This window comes from Ammodytes marinus, assembly GCF_949987685.1.
Source record: "Ammodytes marinus genome assembly, chromosome: 11".
Lineage (NCBI taxonomy): Eukaryota > Metazoa > Chordata > Actinopteri > Uranoscopiformes > Ammodytidae > Ammodytes > Ammodytes marinus.
Genome location: NC_137215.1, coordinates 4,414,573 through 4,439,998, shown reverse-complemented (window position 1 = coordinate 4,439,998; position 25,426 = coordinate 4,414,573). Strand labels below are relative to the sequence as shown.

Genomic DNA, 25,426 nt, shown 5'->3' with positions numbered 1-25,426 from the left:
GTCTCAATTGCCAAGATTAATTCAAAGATATTTCTCTTCCGGTGGTGTTTTTATAACCAAATATCGCCTTTAAGATATTCTTTTCAAATGCAAATGACGTAAGTTGAATGTGTATATATCTTACCCGTTAGCAGCAAGTGTGTGGTAACAAAAACAGATCATTTAAACATGTTTTAGTATGCGTTTTGTACATGTGTTTAGCGCTCGGCAGTGGACGTTTCATCTATCTCGTCGCCGTGATGATATCTTTGCGCTGTTTTGTCGCTTAGCTCCAGTTCTGACTGGTTCAAGCCAGTTTTGTGCGCATGCGCAGTAGGTGTAAACAGGAAGAACTGAGCAAAACCAGGGCAAATCTACCGTCAAGAGAAGAAAAATGAACGGACAAAACCGAGCGAACGTTTTGTTATTCCGTATATATTAACACACGTAAATGGTTTCGTATACAACCTTACAGTCATTTCTAAAACATATTGTAGAAGCAGTTACTATATTTTCGACACGTTTGATAGACTCGTTAGTAACATAACGTAAGCTAACCGTTAGCTACTGCGGCGGCGATTTTTTTGATTTTTTTTTTCTCGTTGAATTTCTCGGCCAAATTACATTGAAAACTAACCCAGTGGAATCAGAATTTTGGCGGCTTTTCAACGAGGTAAATCTCGTAACTATGGTTCAGAAAGATAAGGCGCTGGAGACGCCTGAGGTGGAGGGAGATCAGAGCCCCAGCCCAGTCTCTGGAGAGCCGCTAGCAGAGGCCCCAGGCCCGGTGGATGAGTCCGACATTACGGCCGAACTGACGGGCAACAGAAAATTCATCAGCGGTGTCGTGGAAGGTAAGAATAAATACAAGCGTTAACGATCGGTGTTTAATAGTAGATAACAGTTGTGATCTGCATGAAGGCATAAATAGGCCGTCATCAAAAATGCTGCAGCAATCCTGAGGTAGGCTATGTCTGTGGGATTTGGTTGACACATGTTGAAATACAAGTCATTAGGCAATAGGCATTCTGTACAATCGGATAATAATACTAGTGGTCCAAATTCCATTATCAAAGCGGTTATAGTGAATGCTACAATCGAATGAAATGAATCGTGTATGCAGCATCATGCACTATGCAGATCAGCATTCTGATACATGATCCACGGGTAGACCAATGAGTATGATAAATGTTTATGTAAATTAGACTGCTATTATTGGATGATCAACAGTAATGCAGTGTAACATACATTTATCAAATATATGTCAAACATTGGCAGGCTACGAAAGATAAAGCCATAGTATTATTGGCCTCTAGGAAAGGTACGTATGTCATGGGTTTTAAAGAGATGCAGAGTTCGATTAGCAAATTTGCATATTTATAATAAAAAAAAATAAAAAAAATACTAAGATAGAAGGTGACGTATAGATGTTATCTGATTCTGAACGTTAAAATGTTTACTCAATTCAACTGCAGCATCTCACATTTATGATATTAATTTTTTTGTACTTTTTGGCAAGTCCAAGGCACATTTTTATGCTAGTGAGTACCAAAATAAACACAGTTATTTTAAACATGAATAAAATGCATGCCTGCTGTCACTCCCAGTACACACCTAGGGGTAAATAGTTGATAGTAGTCAGGCGTTGCAGTTGGCATGGATACTGTAGTTTATAATCATGGATAATGTAGTTTATTGCCAGCCCTGCAGACTGTATAACTAAATGTACTGTTTGGTGTTTCAGGCTTTTATGGTCGACCATGGACAATGGAACAGAGGAAAGAGTTGTTCAGAAGGTACGTGGCACTGTCTGAATTATTTGATTATTTTGCATGTTACTCAAATGATTTTTAACTTTCCACCAAAGATGCCTTAAGTTGTTATACGGGCGGCAGTGGAGAAAGTGTGTAGGGCGGTCGTCCACTGGGTTGCAGGGTCGGAGGTTTCAATCCCCCCGTCTCCCCGCCACATGTCCAAGTGTCCCTGGGCAAGACACTGAGCCCCACATTGCTCCTGATGGTTCAGAGAGCGCCTTGCATGGCAGCTGCTACTATCGGTGTATGAGTGTGTGTGTGTGTGTGTGAATGGCTGAATGTGGTAAGAAATGTAAAGCGCTTTGGGGCTGAGAAAATTGTCTAAAAAGCGCTATATAAGTCAAGTCCATTTAAAATATATTTACCATACTAAGTTTGTCCAACCTTGCATTTACCAGGCAGCAGAAATGGGGACTGAACACTTACCTCTACGCGCCCAAAGACGACTACAAACACAGAATGTTCTGGAGGGAGCTGTACTCAGTCGAAGAAGCCGGTAACTATCTATTAAATTGTACATTGTATATTCTGTATTGATTGATTGATTGATTGATTGATTACATTTATTTCAGACATCAAAATTTACAAAATTGAATTGAAAATGTTTTTTTATTTTATTTTTAATTTTCGAACGCATTCAAATGAAAAGCATAAACAAAAATAAACAAATAACATATTGAATTGATATGCCTGAAAAGGAGTAGGAAGAAGTATAACTTATTTAATCCTAACCCTTTTCCACAGCTCAATAATTCATATTTATATTAGCTTCCTGTGTTCCTTATAATCTCTTTTACAAATCTGTACAATTTGTTATACTATTGTTGTTGCTTTCTTTCTATTTTACTTGTATATTGCATATTTTCATGTTTCATTCTTGGCATTCAGTCTGTGGAAAACAAAGGAAGAATTTCACTGTATGACTGAGAACATGTTTCTTATTGTGCATATGACAAAAAACACCTTGAATCTTGAATTAAAACAAAGCCTGGGTCGTCTGGGACCGGTCTACTTAGTCCAGACTAAAAGAAGCAGCTTTTAGTTTTTTATGCTCCACACAAATCTGGAACAAACTCCCAGAAAACTTGAGGCCTGCTGCAACTCTCAGCTCCTTTTATAAGTTTGTTTTAATTGTTTTTTAAAAGCAATTTCTTTTAATTTTGAGAAAAGAATTCTGCCAGTGTTTGCTTTTCGGTTTTATAATCTCTAAAATGCATTTTCAATTAATTTTTTCGTATATTTATTTCCTGTATAGCACTTTTGAATATCATTGTGTCTGTATTGTGCTACATAAATACACTTGCCTTGCCTTCACTTGAATAATAGACAAAGTGGGATAAAAAAAAAAGGCTTTCAAATAATTTGTTATAATCCAGCAATAGCTCACGACAGGCGGTGGAATGTGCTCATTATACCACAGTTAACTGATTGGACGTCATAACAGTTATGTATACGCCCATTATACAACAGTTAGGAACCAATCAGATCGCTCGATTCAAGCCACCTGTTTTATAAAAGCACATTTATAGTATTTTAACTTGTGATCTCCCTCCACTATCTCACAGAGCAACTGATGATGTTGATCGGAGCGGCTAAGGACCACGGCATAGAGTTCATCTACGCCATCTCCCCCGGACTCGACATCACCTTTTCCAACCAGAAAGAGATCACTGCTCTCAAGAGGAAACTGGACCAGGTACTTTTGCAGATACAACAGTTGGCAAATAATTTGTTTCATCTCTTTTAACAGTTGATTTCTGGAAAAGAAAAATGTTGAATTGATAAACAAACATCTGTTATTTCATATAAAAAATACTGGTATTGATAAAAATGAATGAGTAATGGTTAAACACAATAAAATTCCAAAATGCTCAAGGGGTTCACAAACTTTCAAACAGCACTGTATGATATCAAAGTTAGGTGTCTCAAGGAGCTCCTGCAAACATTTGATTGATAATAAATGTTCATATATATAGATATTATAAAAATAATGGTTTTGTAGCCACTCTGAATGATAGCAGCGTGAATGAGTTAAAGCCCCTGTAAATCCACAATCCAAATCAACAAAATCCTTCTAACTATGTCATTTGGGGAGTTGGTTGCATCATGATATAAAGCATCTGAAACGAGTTATAGGAATATTTATCAATCCAAATTATGTGAATGAGTTGAAACTGCTCTCAAGAGGAAACTGGACCAGGTAATGTAGCTGCTCTGAATGACTGTAGTGTGAATGAGTTAAAGCCCTCTGTAAACCTGGTCTAGAATAGTATGATATCAATACATGATATAAAAGTTAGGTGTCTCAACAAGCATATAAAAATCATATTGAAAAATACATTTTCATACATTTTATTAAACTTAGTTAAAAAACAGTGCTTTTTTTACTGTCTCTAGGCCATTTGACAGACCGGTGTAGGTGTGGCCGTATCAAACGATCTCCCTGGCAATTGTTTTTATAGAATGTTCGGGCAGAGAACTGCTGTGATTGGTTCAAAATACTTAACGCGTCATGAGAACCAGAGCATTGCCGGCCTCATCTGAAATTCATTTCTGTAAAGTATATCCAATTTAAATGACAATATCATTCATTTGGATGTGCAAAAATATTCCTAACTCTTTCCACATGAAACCAACTCCCCAAATTACATAGTTAGAAGGATTTTGTGGGTTAGGTTTAACAGGGAGCTTTAAATGTCTCGATTCATATCTTCAAGAGTTCACACATCTTTCACTCTCTCGTTCTATAAAAATAATGACTGTTGGCATGGAGACAGTTTGAAATGACCACGCCCACACAGACCTGTCAAACGGACTAGACTTCTTTCACCAAGTTTTATAATATTCATGAACATTTATTTTCTACCAGATTTTTGTAGAAGCTTATTGAGACACCCAACTTTGAAATCATACATTCATTTTGACTATTTTAGACCAGGTTTTCAGGGCATTTAAAGGTCTTGATTCATCTTACACACTGTCTCATTGTGTAACATTTATCTCCTCAGGTTACTCACTTCGGCTGCAAGTCTTTTTCGTTACTTTTCGACGACATCGAGCACAACATGTGTCCCGCTGACAAGGAGGTGTTCAGCTCGTTCGCACACGCTCAGGTTTCCCTCACCAACGAGATCTACCAATACCTGGGAGAGCCCGAGAACTTCCTCTTCTGCCCCACAGGTAATAATGATAATAGTAATTTTATTTATGTAACACCTTTTTAAAAACAATGGTTTACTAAGTGCCCAAAGGTACCTCAGTCCTGTGTCCGAATCCTTTGCACATTTTATAATAATAATACTAATATAACTTTATTTGCATAGCACCTTTGAAAACAGTAGGATACAAATGCCCATTCAAAGCAAATACAAATCAAATCAATACACCTACCTATATTAACACATCATTGTAATAGTGAAAAGGGGAAGATTGAACAGCTGTATAGAACAAAAAAAAATTAAGTTATAAAATGTTAAAAGGTTGTTTAGTTAGCAGTTGTCGACTTGTTTATTCATTTGTTTTTTCCCCTTGAAATCCAGAGTATTGTGGAACGTTCTGCTATCCTAATGTCCATCAGTCCCCGTACCTCCACACAGTTGGAGAGAAGCTTCTGCCCGGCATCGACGTGCTGTGGACGGGTGAGTTTAGCACAGTTACCGATCACCTGACCACCAACATTTCTAGCTTTTTTAAGTAGAGGTGCACCAAGCAATAGGTAAGGAGAAGCCTATTTTGCCTTGATCGGTGCTCTGCCGATTTTCTTTATACCACTACTTTTAAATCCATGGAGGAACTACTCTGAAAACTTTCGGAACAACCAGTTTAATTTGGCCTAAATTGTACAAATACTTACGCTAAATACTTGTTTCTTATATATAGTTGTATGTTTTCTAGCTTGGTTTTCAATAAAAGTAAGAATAGTTCCAATAATGTTTGTGTATGCTGTGAGTTACTGTATATTTCTAAAGAAAGGGAGAAACAATCTGTATAGGCAAAAATCGGCAGGCTTTTTACAAAATTGCCAATCGGTATCAGCAGAGAAAATGACTATCGTGCACCCCTACTGTTAACCATACTGTCACACATCTCAAAGTAATAGATTAAATCATTAATTTGCACATTTTCTATGTTTTTCCTCAGGCCCCAAGGTGGTGTCCAAAGACATAACCGTGGAATCCATCGAGGAAGTGACAAGAATCATCAAACGAGCTCCGGTGATCTGGGACAATATTCACGCCAACGACTACGACCAGAAGAGGCTGTTCCTGGGTCCATACAAAGGCCGATCCACAGAGCTCATCCCCCGGCTGAAGGGAGTCCTCACTAACCCCAACTGCGAGTTTGAGTCCAACTTCATAGCAATACACACGCTGGCCACCTGGTACAAGTCTAATATGAACGGGGTGCGCAAGGATGTGGTCATGAGTAAGTATTATAAGTTATTTTCATATGATTTTACAGTAGCCCCTTGTTATACAGCGATTCAGGCATATTCACAAAATGACAATTGACCAATATGCCGGCTTTGTGCATTTAAAGACGGCATGTTGGCCTTACAGGTTGTTTTATGATGTATTTGTGTCTGTTGTTTTACCCATTTTACTCTACAGCACTTTGCCTCTGCAGTTATAAATGTGCTATATGAATAAAAAGTTAACTTGACTCTACAAGATTATACTTATAATTCTGTATGGGGCGCTGTACTATGGCTGACCCTGCGCTCTGACCCCCTCCGAAGTGGAAAACTTGAGAGGGGATATGTGGAAAGAAAAATTATGTGTACAATTGACTAAATGGACTTACTTACTAAAGAAGGCCATTTATTAATTTGTAATTTTCTGTGTTTTTGAAGGAGGAGTATGCAACTGTTTGTAGACGTCTGTCAGCGATAGTATAGAGAAATAACAGACTTTATTGACCAATCGAAAAAAGGCGTTTATCCGTGCCATGTAATAAACAAGGTTATACTCATCATGCTGTATGGTAAAGCATATCATTAATTAAGTCTGTTTTCTGTGTGTGTGTGTGTGTGTGTGTGTGTGTTTTTGTCCGTCTCCACCAGCGGACGGCGAGGAGAGCACGGTGTCCATCCAGATCAAACTGGAGAACGAAGGCAGCGACGAGGAGCTGGAGACAGACATGCTCTACAGCCCGCAGCTCGCACTCAAACTGGCTCTGACTGAGTGGCTCGGGGAGTTCTGTGTTCCACATCAATACAACAGTAAGAACAGTCACATGATTGTTTATCTCATCCCATTTTAATATGCTTTCTAGCAGTAATACTTTAAATACAGTCTTAGAATAGTGTTAGTAGGGATGCCATGGTGTGGAAATTGTCCAACCGGGTAATAAAGTCGTGACAACAACACCGGAATAACCACTTCCGTACATTAAAAAAAATAGTGCTTGTTGGTAAACTCTTATTTTGTCACATGACACGGAGCCTTTTCTCAGGCTAGGATGAACCGATTTCTAAACTTTTTGCACATTTATACTACATAGGATCTCAGAGTTCAATACACCTTCATATTTCCACCGGTGAAGTAGGTCTTGATTGGCTTTTATGTCTATTCGAAAAATGTAAAACTACAGTGTGGCTGGACGGCAAGTTATACCTTGCTTGGACAACATACAGTGATGCTTTGAACACTGAAGAACATGATGCATTGAGCCCTATCTCTTGTCTTTCTTCCAGGCCGTCAGGTGGTTCAGAGTGGATCTAAAGGTGGAGCCATCGACCTGTCCATCATGTCGTCTCCGTCTCTGTGTGTTCAGACCACAGTCACCACAGTGTTCCAGCAGCCCATCATGTCTCCAGCCATACCCCCCCTCTGTCTGGACCCAAACTCTCCTCTGTCCCACCCCATGGCCAAGAGACAGCACGAGGTAGAGGAGTGTGTGGAAGAGGTGAGGGTCAGCTTTACTATGACACACAATTGTAGCAGTTGAATGATTTATTTTCATTTGATTTAAACAGTTAGTTTAAATCAAATTAGTTTTTTTTTGTTGCTGTTGTGTGTTAAGAGTTGTTGATGCTCCCTTGATTAATTATTCAACTAACTAAAGATAAAATAATGACTGCAAGTATCAAGTCTCTGGTCTCAATTTTTCTATGTAGTTTGGTACAGTACATAAATAAAATGTATTTCATCTTTTTGTATTATAATTATTAGAAAGGAGAGCATCTCTGTATGTGTGTCTACATGTATTTATATACTTTTACCTGTGCAGGTTGAGTATAGGCAATATTCAACCAGTTTCAACCAATCAGATTTGGAAATTCTTAGTCTGGGATACCCCTAAATTTTTTCATGTTATTATTAGAGAAGTGATCATCTGTATGTGTGTCTAGGTGTATTATAATAAACTGTTTCCCGTGCAGGTTGAGTCAGAGAAGAAAGACTCGGACGAGGAGCCGATGGAGATGGTTGTAGAGAAGATGGTGGACGAGCCGGAGCCCGAAGCAGAAGTCGATTCTGAGGAGAAACTTGTTCCTTTGTTATCTGAAGACCTGAAGCCCATGGACACAGACAAGGAGAGTCTGTCAGAGTCCAAATCCCCTGAAGAATCTATTCAGGAAGATTCCGGAAGCGATATCGCCCCGATGCAGACGGACGACCAGCTCAAACAGGTGCAGCAGACATTCGTGAGTTCCATTTTTTTCTATATCTTCAATTTACAACAAGATAATAAAGATTATCTACATCTGAAAACCTTTTTTATATAAATATCTTTGCATATATTGTATATGTAGCACTTGAAGGTGTGTGTGTGTGTGTGTGTGTGTGTGTGTGTGTGTGTGTGTGTGTGTGTGTGTGTGTGTGTGTGTGTGTGCGCGCAGAAGCAAAAATCCATTCTTAATACACAGCCTAGGCTCTGTAAACGGGTATGTGAACTAAGCATATGTTAACAAATGGGGGCCCACCGTAGCTTGCAGCATGCCCGTTTACAGAGCCTAAGCTGTGTAGATCTGTACACTAGATTTATTTTCAGCGAACACACAGTACGGACAGGTAGCCGATTGTGAGGAGATATTCCCTGATTTTGATAAAAAGTGATTTTGACAACAAGCGTTCTCCAGAATCACTGACTCCACCTTTAAGTGTCATGAGATTTTTTATTTTATTTAATTTAATTTTAAATCAAGATCTTTTTATTTATTTATTTATTTTGTATAGAAAAGTGAAACAAATTGTTGATGTGTTACAGACAGGTATTATGAAAGAATAAATAAAAAAACAACTTGTGCCACTTACATCAAGACAGACAGTAAAATAAAACATGAGAAACATTTTGACTAGAAATTAGACTGATATGCTTTTGTGTACGATTTTGAATTTTGCAGAGTAAATTAAAGTCACATAATTGCTTGTCTTTCTTGTGTTTAGGATGTGTTTGTGCCGGGGCCCCACGAGCAGGCCCTGTTCATAGCAGAGCCCCTCACCATCGAGGACCTGAGCCTGTTAGCTGAACTCTTCTACCTGCCTTACGAACATGGAAACAAAGCCGTGCAGATGCTGAAGGAATTCAACTGGCTACGAGCCAACAGCAGCGTCGTCAGCGTCAACTGCAAGAGTGAGGAAGCTGACAAGGTGGGTTAGGGTTAGATAAACGGAATTAAAAAAAAAACGGTTGGCTTAAATCCAGCGATCTGATTGGTTACTAACTGTTGTATGATGGGCGTGAACATAACTGCTATGACGTCCAATCACTTTGCTGAGTTCCATATCACTTCGCAACTGAGGAAGTAAAGCCGGTAGTTTATAAACAAATATATATTATGCAAATCGGAAGGCTCGCTCTTTGGCTGTGGAGGGTCGGGAGGATTTAAAAAACACTCTCCGATGGAAACAGGAACAAACTTCAGTCAGTTTGGTGTCACGTCATAAAATGGAAATATGCACACACTAGCAACAAAACAGTGGAAACAGCAAGGCACTCTTGTTGAACAATGTTTAAAAGCCTGTATTGATGAGGCTAATGCATTGCTAAAAGAAGTATTTGAAAAAGGCACCTTCTACTTTTCTCTGCCTGTCTTCAATATACACAGTAGTTGAGGTTTTATATGAGAAAACTATTTTTTACTATTTTTAGCAGGACTTCCTTGTTAGGTACTGAAATCAAAATGGTGGATGTGTACTACCTTTACTGCCCACTGGGTGGAGTGGCCATGATGGGACGGGGTGTGCACTTGAAACATTGAAAATTGTCTTTTATTGATGATCCTGAAATTATCACATTTGGTTATTGATGACTGGGACATTTGAATGAAATATAACCAGTGTGTGTGTGTGTGTGTGTGTGTGTGTGTGTGTGTGTGTGTGTGTGTGTGTGTGTGTGTGTGTGTGTGTGTGTGTGTGTGTGTGTGTGTGTGTGTGTGTGTGTGTGTGTGTGTGTGTGTGTGTGTGTGTGTGTGTGTGTGTGTGTGTGTGTGTGTGTGTGTGTGTGTGTATGAGTGTGTTTGTGTGAATTGGTTGAATAAACTTCAAAAACCTTACACAGTACTTTAGATAACATTTTCCATAATTTTATTTTATTTTTTTTTCCAACAATTTAAAATGTGCAGAATGACATAGAAACAAATAAGTCAACCGGAAACGACCAATATCAAACACCAGTTAATTTGTCTTTTAAGCATCATACTAAAAACATCAATCCATTTACCATTTAATAAAACATACTTTGTTCTCATTCCACTCCCTGTCTTGCCTTTGCAGGTGACAGAATGGCAGGGAATGAGCTTCAGGAACACAGCACTTTTGAAAAAAATTCTATATACATCTATTCATTTACCATCAACTAAAACATAATAACATAATAGTAGTATGTCGTTAGTAGACTATCGGAGTCATGTAACGGCATAATCACAACTCTAGTGAACCCTACAATGAGTGCGGTTAGGTTCACTTCCACATTATGGAACCATTGGCGCTTTAGCCTATATGCTAATATCTGAACACTCTTTGTGTAGTGTGGAACTGACAGCTGGAGTCTTTTTTAGTCTTTTTTATTGTTGTTTGTCTTTTTACTGTTTTTGTATTGTATTATGGACCGTTTTCTCTCTGTGTCTGGAAAAATAAAAACATAATTGTATCTCATTTCCAGGTGACAGAATGGCAGTCTCGAGCGGAGAAGTTTGAGGAGATGTGCTGCTCGGTCATTCAGATGTTCACGCGCCTCAACAACTCGGCGAACCACACCATCCTGTTCGACCTGTACCCCTACCTCTGGGACATCAAGAGCATCATCTCCATGGTCAAGTCTTTTGTCCAGTGGCTAGGTATGTCCTGTGTGGAACCACTAGGCGCTGGCTAATCATAGTATAGAGAGCAATAGCATAGCAATAGCATAGCGTAGCATAGAATAGCAATAGCATAGCAATAGAATAGCAATAGCATAGCGTAGCAATAGCATAGCAATAGCATTGCAATAGTCTGATCATTTAGACACAGATTATATAATGACTTTTTATTTTGTAAGGGCCTTGCTTAATAGTATAGAGAGCCATAGCATAGCAATAGCATAGCGTAGCGTAGCATAGAATAGCATAGCATAGCAATAGCAATAGTCTGATCAAGTTACAGACACATTTAGACACAATTTTTTATACAAAGAATAAACGGTATGTCTGTGAAACCGTAAGGCGCTTGCTAAATTGTATAGAGAGCGATAGCATAGCATAGCCATAGCATAGTGTGATACAGTTACAGACATATTTACACACACATTATATAATTACTTTTTTACTTTAATAACAAAATCATGTTATAGCCTACAAAGAAAAAAGTACTTTATCGTTTTTAGTTTTTTTTAGTTTTATGGATTTTGTAGAAGACCACTGCTATGTGGTTTAGTTAAACCAATTCATGATTCTTTCTCACATTCTGCTTAACAGATGTTACTAGTATAACTGATCAAAGACAAGGCAGGACAATTTTATTTGTAATTTTGTATAGCACATTTCGTACATAAAGTTACATAGAAGAAGTATGCCTCATAGAGATTTGGGCCACCACTTGTAAACAAGTTAAAAGCCTTAAACAGTGGCCACATTTTGAATTAATGGCAGGGTTTTATAGTTATTATATAGTTTTATTATATTAGTTTTATCGCTTCTCAATAGTTAGAAATCGAAACAATTGCTCTTGTGATTTTTTTTATTTTTTATTTTTTTTTCATCTGACTAAGTTGCCGCTTGCACTGCCTAGCATCCTCCTGATTCGTCCCATTACAAGCTGCCCCATCCCAGTGATATTATAATATAATTTAAACTGGTTTCTAAGTACCGTGGCAAAACAAACCAGTCCAGGGTTACTGCTGCTTGCTGTGTATCTAGTAACATGACTGCTGCATTCACACACACACACACACAGACACACACACACCTACCTGCTTCCATCGGACGGGACCACCCCTCCCCCTCCTTCATGCCCCTAGCGCGCACGCGAGCTTGGAGAGCAAGTTGACTGACTGTGGAAGGCCATTCTGGTGCATAAACTTTAGTCTGATTTTAAAAGCAGGTTTAAAAAGCTATATTGCGTAACTTTTTTATATAAATAAATGAATGGCGGTTCTATTCAAGCCAAATGAGTTGACACAAAGTTGATAAAGCTTATCAGCTCCACAAAACTCTCTCTGTATTTCTCAGTATGGCAGCGTTTACAAACTGGTGTCCGCCCCACCCCCCACTGACACTGGTGCAAGAGCTCAGAAAAATCCCAAGAAGAGCCCAAGAAATGTTTCAGTTGTTGATTGCACCGATAGTGTTGTTGTAGTAGTTACTCAGGATTCCTAATGGGGGGCGACAGAAGTTACGCACTATAGCTTTAACTTGAACCATATGCATATATATATAACAGGGCATTTTGTCTTGAGGCCTCGCTGAGTAATCTCTAAAATGAGGCTCAATAATTTGCTCAATCTGTAACAGTGGAATCCAATTTTCTCTCCCCCTCTCTCACTCTCTCCCTCTCTCTCTCTCCCTCCCTCTTTATCTCTCTCCCTCCCCCTTCTCTCTCTCTCTCTCTCTCTGTCTACCTTTACCATCCCTACTTTATTTCAGATGGATGTATCTACTGTATTGCAGATTGAGCTACTACCTTTTATGATAACACCTCCACATTTGTTTGTGTGGAGTATATTTCTCTTGAATATTCTGAAAGCACCAGCATGGCCTGTAGGTTACTTACTACTACCCCCCCTGTAACCCAGTTTCATTCGCAGGTTTCTTGTCCCATATGGTAAAGCTGAGGACTGCCAGCACACACAGTACACAGCAGGCAGCATTCCCACACTGGTCAAAAACCCACTTCAAAAAAATAAATACTGGTTCAATGCATCAGTAAAAAAATTATTCCAAACATTCTAGAACTATACAAAATTCTAGAACTATATATGGTTATCTTGATTCAAAATTCTTCTTAAAGGTGCAGTGTGAAGAATTTAGTGGCATTTTATATAACACACTTGGTAAAAATGGAATATAATATTCATAAGCATGGCATAATTAGTGTATAATTGCTTGAAAATAAAATAATTTTTTATATCTACATAGGAGGTACTGAGGCCGCCATGTTTCTACAGTAGCACAGAAAGGACAAACTTAGTGGCCATATGCCTTTTTTTTTATATACAGTGGGCGTCTTGGGGAAATGCATCTGTTGGAAGACCGAGCAGAAGAATTACTATAGAATATAATAAATAACTAAATACATCTTCACCTCATCACTTGATATTGTGGAAAGACTTGAGGCAGTGGTGGATGATGAAGCCATCTTTAGTAACTATAGTTTCTTGTCCTTGAAGGCCACCGTAGCTTCTGTAATTATTCCAAAGGTAGTGGTTACCAAGGCAGCCTTACAATCTAGAACTTTAACCACTAGATGCCACTAAAAAAATATTCCAATTTTACACACTGCACCTTTAATAACTGCAGTGTCATTAAGTTGCCTAAACTATTGACTTCTGCTGTTAATAATAAAGAAATTCGAGATTTTAAAATCAAAATCCCGCCATATTTTCCCCCATATTATTGCAGTGCATCCGGCATTAGGTCACACCCTCCCTTTTGGTTAATGTACTGCGAACACTTACTAATAACTATTCTCTACTGTTTTCTCCCTTCGCTATGTACAGATTGGAAGAATCCACAGTACAAGTGTCTACTGCTATTGGATGGACAGTGGCCGATGTATGCACAGTGCAGCTGGCTTTGTGTCACGTTCTTGTGCCCCAAAAATATCCAATTTGTTTAATATATTTTTATTTTCTTAAACTAGATTTTTTTTTAATGTAAGATATTTCAAAATTGGCAGAAAGAAAGCAGGAAGTAGCCGTCCGGGTGAAGTCACATTGTGCGCAGCGATGTCAGAAGTGTTAACTCCCAAATTTTTCTCTTTGGCAGCGTCTCTCTCTAACATGTTTTTTTGTTTCTCTGTCAGTAGGACTATAGAACTGGCTCAGACCGGCCTGGTGCACCTACACAAGGGAATATACACACTTGGCTTTCAAATTTAACTTTAACATTAAATTTAGCATATTTTTTCTGACTGTCTTGTCATGATAAGTTTGCTCACATACACAAATGCTGGACAAGAAATTGCACGTTTTCAGCATATCTGTAATTGTGTTAAGACAATGCAGTGTTTACTTTAGTAGATTACTCATTTTGAAGTAATCAACTTGTTTATCTTATGCTTTTTGATTTGGGTTAGCATAGCAACAAGTCGTAGCAACAGTTCCTTCCCGTGGGTGCGTCTGTGGCTGTGTCGCGCCAGTTCTTCAAATGAATTGTTTTTATGTATCAGGCTGAAAGTTCATATGTGAAGCAGTTTTGCAAACACTGCAACGCGCGCTGTATTTGTCTAGTCACATGGCAACGGGCTCCCGTCAACCAGGTTTAGACTTTACCAGCAGAAAATGCTACTTTAGAATATACTTTTAGTAGCTCATTTGGGGCTCCCCATTTCATGCGTAAAGTGTATCATGACATTGTTTCTCAATGACATGATATTGACGTGTGAATAAACTAAAATATTGCACGCAGACTCTAACCAGCCCTGTGTTCTTTATATAAATGTATACACACCCTTTTATATACGCTGTCCAGGCAGTGTATTTTATCCTCAGTTTTTAAGACTGTGGGATTTCCTCGTGGTAAGCTAAGAGGCCCTTTAACTCAAGGAATGTTCATAAAATTCTACATTTCGTTCCTTCTTCCTGGTTTGATGACTCACGCGCCCTAGTCATGTGACAAGGCAGATAACAGGAGAATGTGACTTCACACGGGATGCTGAGATCAGTGAGTGGGGTGACGGCAGCTGAAGCTTACTATAGCAGTGCATAGACAGAATGGGTTCAAATACATACTATTTACAGTCTTCAAATAGTTGTTTTTGTCAGCTTTTCAAATTAGTGAGTACTACCCTTATTGACACACCAAAAGGGGGCCAAAATGCACTTAATTCAGTTCTCTCTTTTAGTTTTTCGGAGAGCGTGCGTCGTACCAAATGACAGAAGCCATATTTGTTGATAGCTGCAGTGCATAGTACCATGTTATGTGGAGCACTAGCTATATTCCAGCATTGATTTTTTGCGAACACGTAAGCTTTAGTTGCTCGAGCCCCATTTAGTAAAAAAATAAAAAAAATAATCTGAAAATAATCTATTTCAAATTAGGTCCAGCCATTTTTTTTAACATTTTTTATTTAATAAAACAAAATTAATATTAATATCTTTATTGCTATTATTAGACATACATTGAGACATTATGACCCCCTCCTTCCTTACCCATTCTCCCCTCCACCACTACCCCCCCCACCCCCCCCCACTTCATCTGTGTCAGAGAGCCCCATCCTGTGGTAACACTGTGTCCGCTTGGCTGTGCTCCTAACAGGGTGCCGTAGTCAGTCCTCAGCACAGTGTCTCAGAGGAGACCAAGAGCCCTGGGCCTTTAGGGGAGGTCTAGCAGGAGAGTTCCAGGTATCTAATGCACTGAATTTACAGCAAAAAAAAAAAAAAAACGTTTTTGCTTCTTCTTTTTTTTATCGAGTTTTCGATAATTTTTGCAATTCAAAAAAGTCAATGGTGTAATATTTTTGCGTAGGTATGAAAAAGTGCTTTGGTCTGTCGAAAGGTGAGCTGATTGTAGAGGGTCGGGTTTCACAATATGCAGGGTTCCATCCCCCTTCAATAGTTCTACAAAGGCATTCGTGTTTTTGTATAACTTTGGGATGTTTTTATTCATATCTGGGAGGGGGGAGTGAGTTACCTGAACCCCAAAAAAATGGTTCAAGCCAGTGTTTTTTTGGCAATCTTTTTGTGATTGATTGATTGATTTGAATTTCTTTCAGCGACTGTCCCAAGGAGATGCTGCTTTCCCCCCAGTTAGCGCACGCAGCGCCTGCGAGCATGGCTAGGGTTTTATTTTCATGACATCTTCATTTCTTTGCAGGAAAAAAAGCACACAGCGCTCAAATTACCAAGTCAACCCAACCCCTCTCTCTGTGCAAGCGCACGCAAACAAGCATCGCAAAGCGCCAGCGAGAACACAAGCATGTTTACAATGGGAAAACTCCATGACCAAACATCCTAACTTAAAGGTGCTACGAGGAACTTTTAAATATTTCTGAAACTCTAATTTTTCCTCTGATGATAATAAATTACATGTAACAGCAAACGAGACCATCAGTGCAAAGAAAGCTATTTTTATATAGTTTTTCTTAATGCCTTTGAAATGGGTATACGCTCACCCAGGAACAACAGCTGACGTAGTAAAAACACTACCACTTTTGTCCAAAGGGGGCGCTAGAATTCAACACAAACTTAAACTTCCTCGGAGCACCTTTAAATAGTCTATTGAGATTAGAAAGACTCAAAAACAGCAACTGATTTACTATAAAATAACTCAGTCTGCAGAATTTTTAAATTTTTCCCAATTAGTTATTTATTTCCTGGAGTTCTCCCAGTCTCTCTCTCTCTCTGCGCCAGCATCATTATTTTTCTCAACAGGAGGGTTCCTGCGCAAGCGAACTATTGCGATGTCTTGCAAAAGGGGGAAAGGAGCATCTCCTTAAAAGCCAGTAAAGCCTTTTAGCCAGACCAAAGAAATACCACCCTTTGTTTTATTCTATCTGGAAAAAAAAATATGTATGTGTACAGTATCTGCTTGTTTTATGCTATGTTCCTGAGAAAAAGAGAAGCCTGATGTTTGCTTATGTTGTCCACTGTCAGATCAAGAAGGAATGTCAGTTAATGTGTCTTGAAATATCATTTTTTTTTAGCAATTTCTACATTTTAAAATGGCGTTTTGCTTATTTGATGTCGTTCGTTTTTGGGTTGACAGTGGGCAAACTGTAGCAAACGCACAGGGAGGCAGTAACGCAGCACGTAGCCGGCTGTCAGTCGCCCTGAAACTCTTTCTTTTGATACTTACAGAGATTGTTGCCAATAGAAGCAGCAAACGATCTTTTCTACCAGCCGCCACCTTCAATGCCAAGCGCCAAAATCTATTCCATACGGCCGTACTTTCCCAAGGATGAGGTGAGCTTTGTGTGTGTGTTTGTGAGAGAGAGAGAGAGTGTGTGTGTGTGTGTGTGTGTGTGTGTTTGTGAGAGAGAGAGAGTGTGTGTGTGTGTGTGTGTGTGTGTGTGTGTGTGTGTGTGCGTGTGCGAGTGCGAGAAGTTGCAATATATAACTAATTATGTGCAAATTTGCATCTGAAACTGCAACTAAAATCTACATATTGGATAAAGCCAGAGTTAGAAGCTTTATTTAATTTTTACAACATATTAAGAGCTCAAAGTTTTAAAGAACAGATCTTTAAACCTGCAGTGTGTAGAATTTTGGGTTTTATTTCCTAGCAGATTTTGTAGAAAGTAATTATAATATCCATAAGTACGTTTAATTTAGTGCATAATAGCTGACATTTTTTTATTTTATTATTATTTTTTCCCTTAGAAAGGGTCTCATATATGTCCATATTTCTGCATATTTTGGACCAAGGCCTAGTGCCGCCATCTTGAAAGTGTCATAGTTGGAATGTCATCAGGTGCATTGTTTAAAATTTAGAATTGTTCTTGTCCTTGAAGGCCACTGTAGCTTCTGTTATTATTCGAAAGGGTTGGGGTTACCCAGGGAGCGTTGCATTCTAGAACTTTGTAGAACTTTCTTGATGATGTCATATTACACACTGCACCTTTAATACAGCCTGTTCTTAAATTTTATTAATGAAAAAATACTCAAACATTCATTTTCTTCATGGATTTTTAAGAACAGCATTTAAAAACAATGTTTATTTTCAGTGTCTCTCCTTGAATACCAACCTGTTACTAAAACATTAATATTGTTAAACCAAACACTGTCCCCTCTAAGCTTTGCCCACTGGAGGTTGTTAATACCTTGAGTGGCCATCATTGAGGGGTAGAATATAGTCCTCTCCTAAAAACCAGGGCCAGGGGTCTCACCCTCTGCCTCTGGACCTGTCGGGAGGAACAACACCTGAAATACATAACAGCTACTTTAAAAAATGTGTTTAGTCAAGATAGCCATTTTGTATAATAATATTTAATTTATTTTTGAAAATATCATAACATGCTCCTCCTATCCTATTTGTATGTTTTGAATATGGTAAAAGGCTGTTTTCAGAGATGGTGTACTTAACCTGTTGCTTGGTAATTACTTACTAGGGCGTTTGAATGAAATAGAATCAGTGTTAATGTGGTGACTGTCTGTCTGTCTGTCTGTCTGTCTGTCTGTCTGTCTGTCTGTCTGTCTGTCTGTCTGTCTGTCTGTCTGTCTGTCTGTCTGTCTGTCTGTCTGTGAGAGAGAGATTGAGAGCTGTGTGTTTGTGTGAATTGGTGTATTGTTGCTGCATCTCAGTTTGTTGTTGACTACATATTGAATGTTATAGATTTCAGCTTTAAATTCAGCACAGTGGAGGATAAAGAACTATGCACATTTTATTATTTCATCATAATCAAATGAACTGTACTACTTTAGCCCTATTCTGGGATTTGCAACTTCTCCACATTAACGGCTGTATCTGTCTCTCTGTCTTCCTGCAGGCTGCGGTTTATAAAATCTGTAAAGAAATGTACTGTGAAGGAATGGAGGATGAGCTGTTCTCTGACGAGGATCCCGACCTCATAGGAGACAGGTAACACAACAACATGTTTGGGTTTTGGAGGTGTTAATGGTAAATAGACTTGACTCATATAGCACTTTTTAGCCGATTTTCTCAGCCCCAAAGTGCTTTACATTTCTTACCACATTTACACACACTCATACACCGATGGCAGTAGCTGCCATGCAAGGCGCTCTCTGAACCATCGGGAGCAATGTGGGGTTCAGTGTCTTGCCCAGGGACACTTCGACATGTGGCGGGGAGGCGGGGGATCGAACCTCCGACCCTGAACTCCAAGAAGCGATCTCCCTACCACCTTTGCCACTGCCGCCCTTGACTTTGTAATGGCTCACTGCCATAGCTTCCTAGGTTACACTTATGTTTCACCAAATGCAAGAAATTAAATTATTTTCAGCTCTTTACTTAAAAGAGCTACGAAATATTTCTGAAACAGACCAAAAAATCTCTGTTAGTACGTTAGTCTCTTGTTGGTATGCAAATCATAAATGGCTAAACCTAGACTGCCATTTTCCCCTGCATTGCAAATGGACACACTGACTTACCCCCTGCCCTGTCTGTCTCCAGGTTGGTGGGCGGGCTCCTCAAAGTGAGCTCAGACCACGGTTTTGTGCTGGAGGACGATCAAGGAATCTGCGGCTACGCGGTCGGAACCGTCGACGTCAAAACCTTCAACGAGAAATGCGAGTTGAGCTGGATCCCGTTCATGCAGGAGAAATACCTCAAACCGGACAGTGAGAAGGACCCCACAGAGTCAGAGGTAGGGGCCGAATACATACCACTCACCTGAATAATATCTACTGTTGTGTCCTGAATTTTACTTAAAGCTGCAGTGTGTAGATTTTATTTTTCACAACAGACTTGGTAGAAATTAAAGTTTATTTTGATGAAGTATCTTAAGGCATGGGCACCCCGACATGTTGCACCGCCATGTTTCTACAGTAGCACAGAATGGACAAACTTAATGACCTTACGCATTTTGTATATAGTGGGCGTCCTGGGGAAATGCACAAGTTGGAAGACCAAGAAGAAGAAGTACTATAGAATAAATAACTAAATACATCTTCACCTCATCGCTTGATATTGTGGAAAGACTTGAGGCAGTGGTGGATGATGCCATCTTTAGTGACTATAGCTTCTTGTCCTTGAAGGCCACCGTAGCTTCTGTAAATTCTCGAAAACAGAGTGGTTATCAAGGCAGCATTTCAATCTAGAACTTTCACCACTAGATGCCACTAAATATTCAAATTTTACACACTGTACCTTTAACCATCTCTCTGTCTGTCTTTCCCTGTAGAAGATGATCCTGAGTTTCCATGAAGAGGAGGAAGGTCTCCCCGACTCGTTCCACTCAAACTTCCCGTCGCTCATCAAAGTGGACATTCACGCCAAAGTGACCGACCCCAGTGTGGCCAAGAGCATGATGGGATGTCTGCTCTCCTCGCTCAAGGCCAACGGTAGGAGGATACCGCCAACCATATATAAATACACATACAGCTCTGGAAAAAATTAAGAGACCAGTCTGGATTTTTCTTCAATCTTTATCTCTACATAACTTAATGAAAATGCTCTAAATGACAATATTTCTGTGTGAATTTGGTAGAAATGTTGTCAGTAGTTTATAGAATAAAACCAAAATGTTAATTCTACTCAAACATATGCTTATAAATAGTAAAACGAGAGACACTGAACATTTGGAGTGGTCTCTTCATTTTTTCAGAGCTGTAGATAACGCATCACTTTGTTCATTGCTACCACTTTGCTAACAAATGAAGGAATGCATTGTATTCGTGTTATTAGTCATGTTGGAAAAAAATAAACCTGTACACTTAACAATAATCTTCTCCCCTTATAACGAAGATCTTTAACCATTTTATAACATGTCAGATTAACATTCGAAAAAATCATCGTCAGTTTAACACCATATTTGTCCATACTATTTGTCTTAAAGTTTGATTGACTTAAGTCTGTGTTTCTCTCTATCTCTCTCTCTTGCAGGATCCCAGGGTGCGTTCTGTAAAGTCCGTCAGACAGACAAGCGGATGCTGGACTTCTACAGTAAACTGGGCTGCTTTGAAGTGGCCAAAATGGAAGGCTTCCCCAAAGACATCATCATAATGGGACGCAGCCTATGAACAAACGTCCCACCGCTACAATAACAAGACAGACACACAGAGAGAGAGAGAGAAAGTCAAACCGTGGCTTAATCATGTTTGCTACCTTCATGAGAGAAGAAAACCTTCCATGATGATTTTATACGATACATTACCATCTCGTGGGCTAGCCCCCCTGGAAAGTAGAAACCCCCTATTTTTTAGGATTGGTGTCCAGAAAAAGCACAGCTGTTTGCACACACACAAGCTTTCCCAGTGCTGCCCTTTAGAAGTTATGGTAAAGAAGTTCCATTCATCATCAAATCGGAAGTTTAAAATGCAGAGAAGAAGTGATCGGTGTTCAATTGATGTGAGCAAACGTAGAAGAACGTCACTCCAGTATTCGATCACTGGGGCCTTACTACTCGGGCACAGAAAGTGTTACTCCATAATAAGCCTTTTTCCTGATTTAAAGGTGCAGTGTGTAATATTTGGAGTGTTTTAGTGGCATCAAGTGGTGTAAATTCTAGATTGGGACGCTCCCTTGGTAACAGGCTAACCGCTCCCTTTTTCGAATAATTACAGAAGCTACGGTGGCCTTCAAGGACAAGAAGCTATAGTTACTAAAAGATGGTGTAATGTAATCCACCCACCACTGCCTCAAGTCTTTCCACAATATCAAGCAATGAGGAGGAGATGTATTTATTCTAACGCCGATAAATTCTACGCACTGCATCTTTAATCCAGTAGCTGTTACATTGGATATTTGCTCCCCTAACCGAAGTGTGTGTGTGTATGTGAAATGAGGGCGGCCTGTTTCTCAGGTAGTTTCTTACTACCCCGTTTGTCCTCATTTTCAAAGTCTCAACATACAAAAGCAACACAGACATAAAGTAGGACGCCGTCACCTAAGCCTCTGAGGTGCTATGTGAGAATTTGCCTTTAGATTTTTCCAATCGCGCCGCAGTAAAATCGACAAAGTCCATTTTTAAGTGGCGCGTTAATAGGAATAAAATGGGGGGTGAAATCCCGAGTTTGTACACGTCTAGGTTGGAGAAGTGTAGTTATCTTTGGTGTGTGAATTTTCTTAATTTTTAAGATCATCACAAACCAGCAAAGAAGAAGAAGAAGTATTTGTTGAGACTTGTTTAAGACTCAAATAGATTCTTAAAATGTCCGTTCATGTAGTCGTGGTAACCGTTTGGAAAGCGATAAGAGGAGCTTCCGAGAGGTTTTCACAAACATGCCTATCTTTTTTCAGCACTTTTCTTGTTGCCATTTTTACTTTTCTTTTTTAATGTATTTTTCAGTAGTTTTTTGCTGCTTATTTTTTCCCCATTTTTAAGCTATTGCCTTTTGGTTCATTGCCTTTGGATTCTGTTTAGTTCTCAGACCCCAGTGTCTTCTGTGTAAAGGTTTTTTTTTTTTATATATATACACGTCCGTCTGAGAGAAAGGGTGATTATTGTTGGCCTTCAAAGGGTGATATTGTTGGCCTTCATTTCAATTCAAAAAAACGTTGTTGTCGTATCACATTAGGTTACAGAAAATGTGCCTTTAGTGTGTGGCGCAAACAACATGAAAAAAATCACACAAACAGTTCAATAACGGTTCAGTGTTGTTGCTCAAATTCCAGGGATGTAGTTCCGACATTGACAGTTGCATAGTCCAAACTCCAGCACAGAAATCAGTCAGTACAGATAATCTAAGACTTGTTTTCTTTAAGTTGGGTCGAACATTCACTATCATTTATCTGGCACATTAAAATACATACTTCAAATTTAACAAGAATTCAAAATTATTTGAAGTATCAACCATCAAAAAGCTGCTCAGTTGTTCCTTAACCACTAATTTAAAATCTGTTTCAAGAGAAGTGCTGTGCTAAAAACATGCAAGAATTACCTTTTTTGTTGTTCATTGTTGCTAGAAAATAATCATTTTTCGTCAGCCATCTTGCGTTCTTCCCCTGCATTGTTTTGAACATACAGTTCTGGAAAAAAAATTAAGAGACCAGTCTGGATTTTTCTTCAATCTTCATCTCTACATTACTTATTGAAAATGCTCTTTAATGACAATATTCTAATTCTGAATTTGGTAGAAATGTTGTCAGTAGTTTATATTATAAAACCAAAATGTTCATTCTACTCAAACATAAAGAGTAAAACGAGAGACACTGAACATTTGGAGTGGTCTCTTAATTTTTTTTTCCAGAGCTGTATAGTATATACTCTCAAAATGAATGTCCTCTCAGCTGAGCCTAGTTGGGCAAAATCGTTAAGTTGCAGAGAATGGCACAGAACTTAATCGCACACACTGTTGAAATGTAACTATGTTTGGGCTGTCCGGGGCTCGGAGCAGGAATTCCTTGGGCCTCCCCCCCCCCCCCCCCCCCCCCCCCACATATGCTCTTAGTATGTTTTCTATTCTTCGCTTTTGTTTATTGTAAATGTATTGTACCATCGTTACCTAAAGGTGGAGTCAGTGATTCTGGAGAACGCGTGTTTTCAAAATCAACTTTGTCAAAATCTGTGAATATCTCCTCACGATCCGCTACCTGTCCATACTGTGTGTGCGCTGGAAAATAAATCCAGTGTTAATACACAGCCTAGGCTCTGTAAACTGGTATGTAAACAGAGGAGATATTCACTGATTTCGACAAAAAAGTGATTTTGACATCAAGCGTTCTCCAGAATCACTGACTCCACCTTTAAACTGAAAGCACTTGGACTTATAAAAAGTTTTTGTTTTGGTTACACATGAGGATCACCAGTTGCTGTTCAGTAGCTGCCTGCCAATGTGATATTTTGATACTGTGTACACATTGTACGTTCATTCATAATAATGTGCATGAGGTGTATTGGGTTGCTGTGGCGATGGTGAGAATGACCTCATCTCATATCTCCCCCCCATAGAGGCAGAAGCATGATACTCTTCTTCTATGAAAATGAAAACTGTAGTTTTGATCGACAGGCTGTAAAACACTCCCTGCGTTCCAAATCACATACTTTTTCTTTTTACTACACTACATACTAAAGTACAGAAGAGTTTTAGGGCCACCGGAGAGAGAAAAAAATCAGATAAGGAAGTTTTTTTTTTTTCATTATGTCGAGAAATGTCAAGAATAAAGACGAATACTCCAAAATGCTATTGGAGTTAGTGCAGCATTTATTTTCAGCATACTACAATTGACCTGCATGTATTGGGACATCCTAAATCTTTTTCTGGCATACTAAATAGTATGGAAGTATGGGGATTGGAACGCAGGGACTGTCTGTCAATCATAAAAGTGGTATTATTTTGTAAATCTCAAATCTTTTTTTCAAACTGGTAAGAAATCTGTTGTCCGCCCGATAATGTTATTACTGCCAAATAACGTAATATTTTTCAGTCTTTTTTTTATGTAATAAAGGCCGGTAACGTATAACTTGCCAATATGTTACTAACATTTCTGAAGCAATAACATAAGCTAATAACTGTTTGTTCATAATGTAGGTTAAGAAGTTGTAACGATATAGGTCGGGTTTTTAAATATCCTTTAGAAATGTACTAACTTGAAGACGATAATTTAACAATATAGGCCTACTTATATCACTTTATTTAAGTTTGTTTTATCGGCTATAGTGTATCACATGTCCCTTAATATTGCCTCTTTCAAATACCTGCTAAAAGACCTGACCACACAAATGCCCCCTACTCTACATAATGGAATAAGAAGTTATTACGTAATTGGTTCAGAAATAGTATGACGTTATCGGCAAGTTACTACATTAACGGCTTTTATTACATTCAAAAATAAAAATTACGTTATTGGCTGCTCAACAAACCCAATTTTTTTTTATAAGGAAAATGAAAATGTTACAATCCCCTCCTGTCCTGTTTCAGAAAGGTCTTGAACTCCTTTATAAATGCTTCATTTTCGCACATCACCGAATCTCGTGCTTTCTCCTCGTCGGCGAGATCCAATTGTACATTTTTGATTATTCTTGAGTTTGGGGAACATAGATATATATAGAACATATATCTATGTTAAGGGGGGGGGGGGGGGGGGGGGGGACGGTGTCATAACAGTGACAGTTTACCGATGTAAAATTTGTATGTAAAATTACAGAAGATTAAAAACGATTAAAACCCTGATTCTTTGTTGATTTTTGAATTTTTTTTTTTTGGGAGTGAATTTGGTGAACATTTTACAGCGCATATTCTTACATCACTTACTGTGTTTAATAATAAAAAAAACATTTTTTGAATACACATAGGCTTATATGTATAGAATAATAATAATACACTTATTTGGTTATAGTATTGGGCGGGGAAAGGAGCTTGAATACAATTAAAATGTGTAAGTAAACTCCTTTTTCATTTACCCAAGCCAAGGTGGAACATAAAATAAATAGCCTACA

The 25,426-nt window shown here is 38.8% G+C and overlaps 1 protein-coding gene across 1 annotated transcript; it reads left to right on the top strand.

Moving 5' to 3' along the window:
• The first annotated feature begins 328 nt into the window (after positions 1-328).
• oga (O-GlcNAcase) lies at positions 329-25,015 on the top strand. Its single transcript, XM_080037374.1, has 18 exons — positions 329-833; positions 1,724-1,775; positions 2,192-2,289; positions 3,359-3,489; positions 4,802-4,973; positions 5,333-5,431; positions 5,934-6,218; positions 6,856-7,014; positions 7,489-7,700; positions 8,176-8,439; positions 9,182-9,385; positions 10,899-11,073; positions 15,688-15,773; positions 17,229-17,333; positions 18,857-18,948; positions 19,501-19,693; positions 20,231-20,390; positions 20,932-25,015. Exons 1-18 carry the CDS (start codon positions 668-670, stop codon positions 21,066-21,068), a joined length of 2,790 nt encoding a protein of 929 aa, XP_079893500.1. The 5' UTR covers positions 329-667; the 3' UTR covers positions 21,069-25,015.
• The last annotated feature ends 411 nt before the right edge of the window (positions 25,016-25,426 follow it).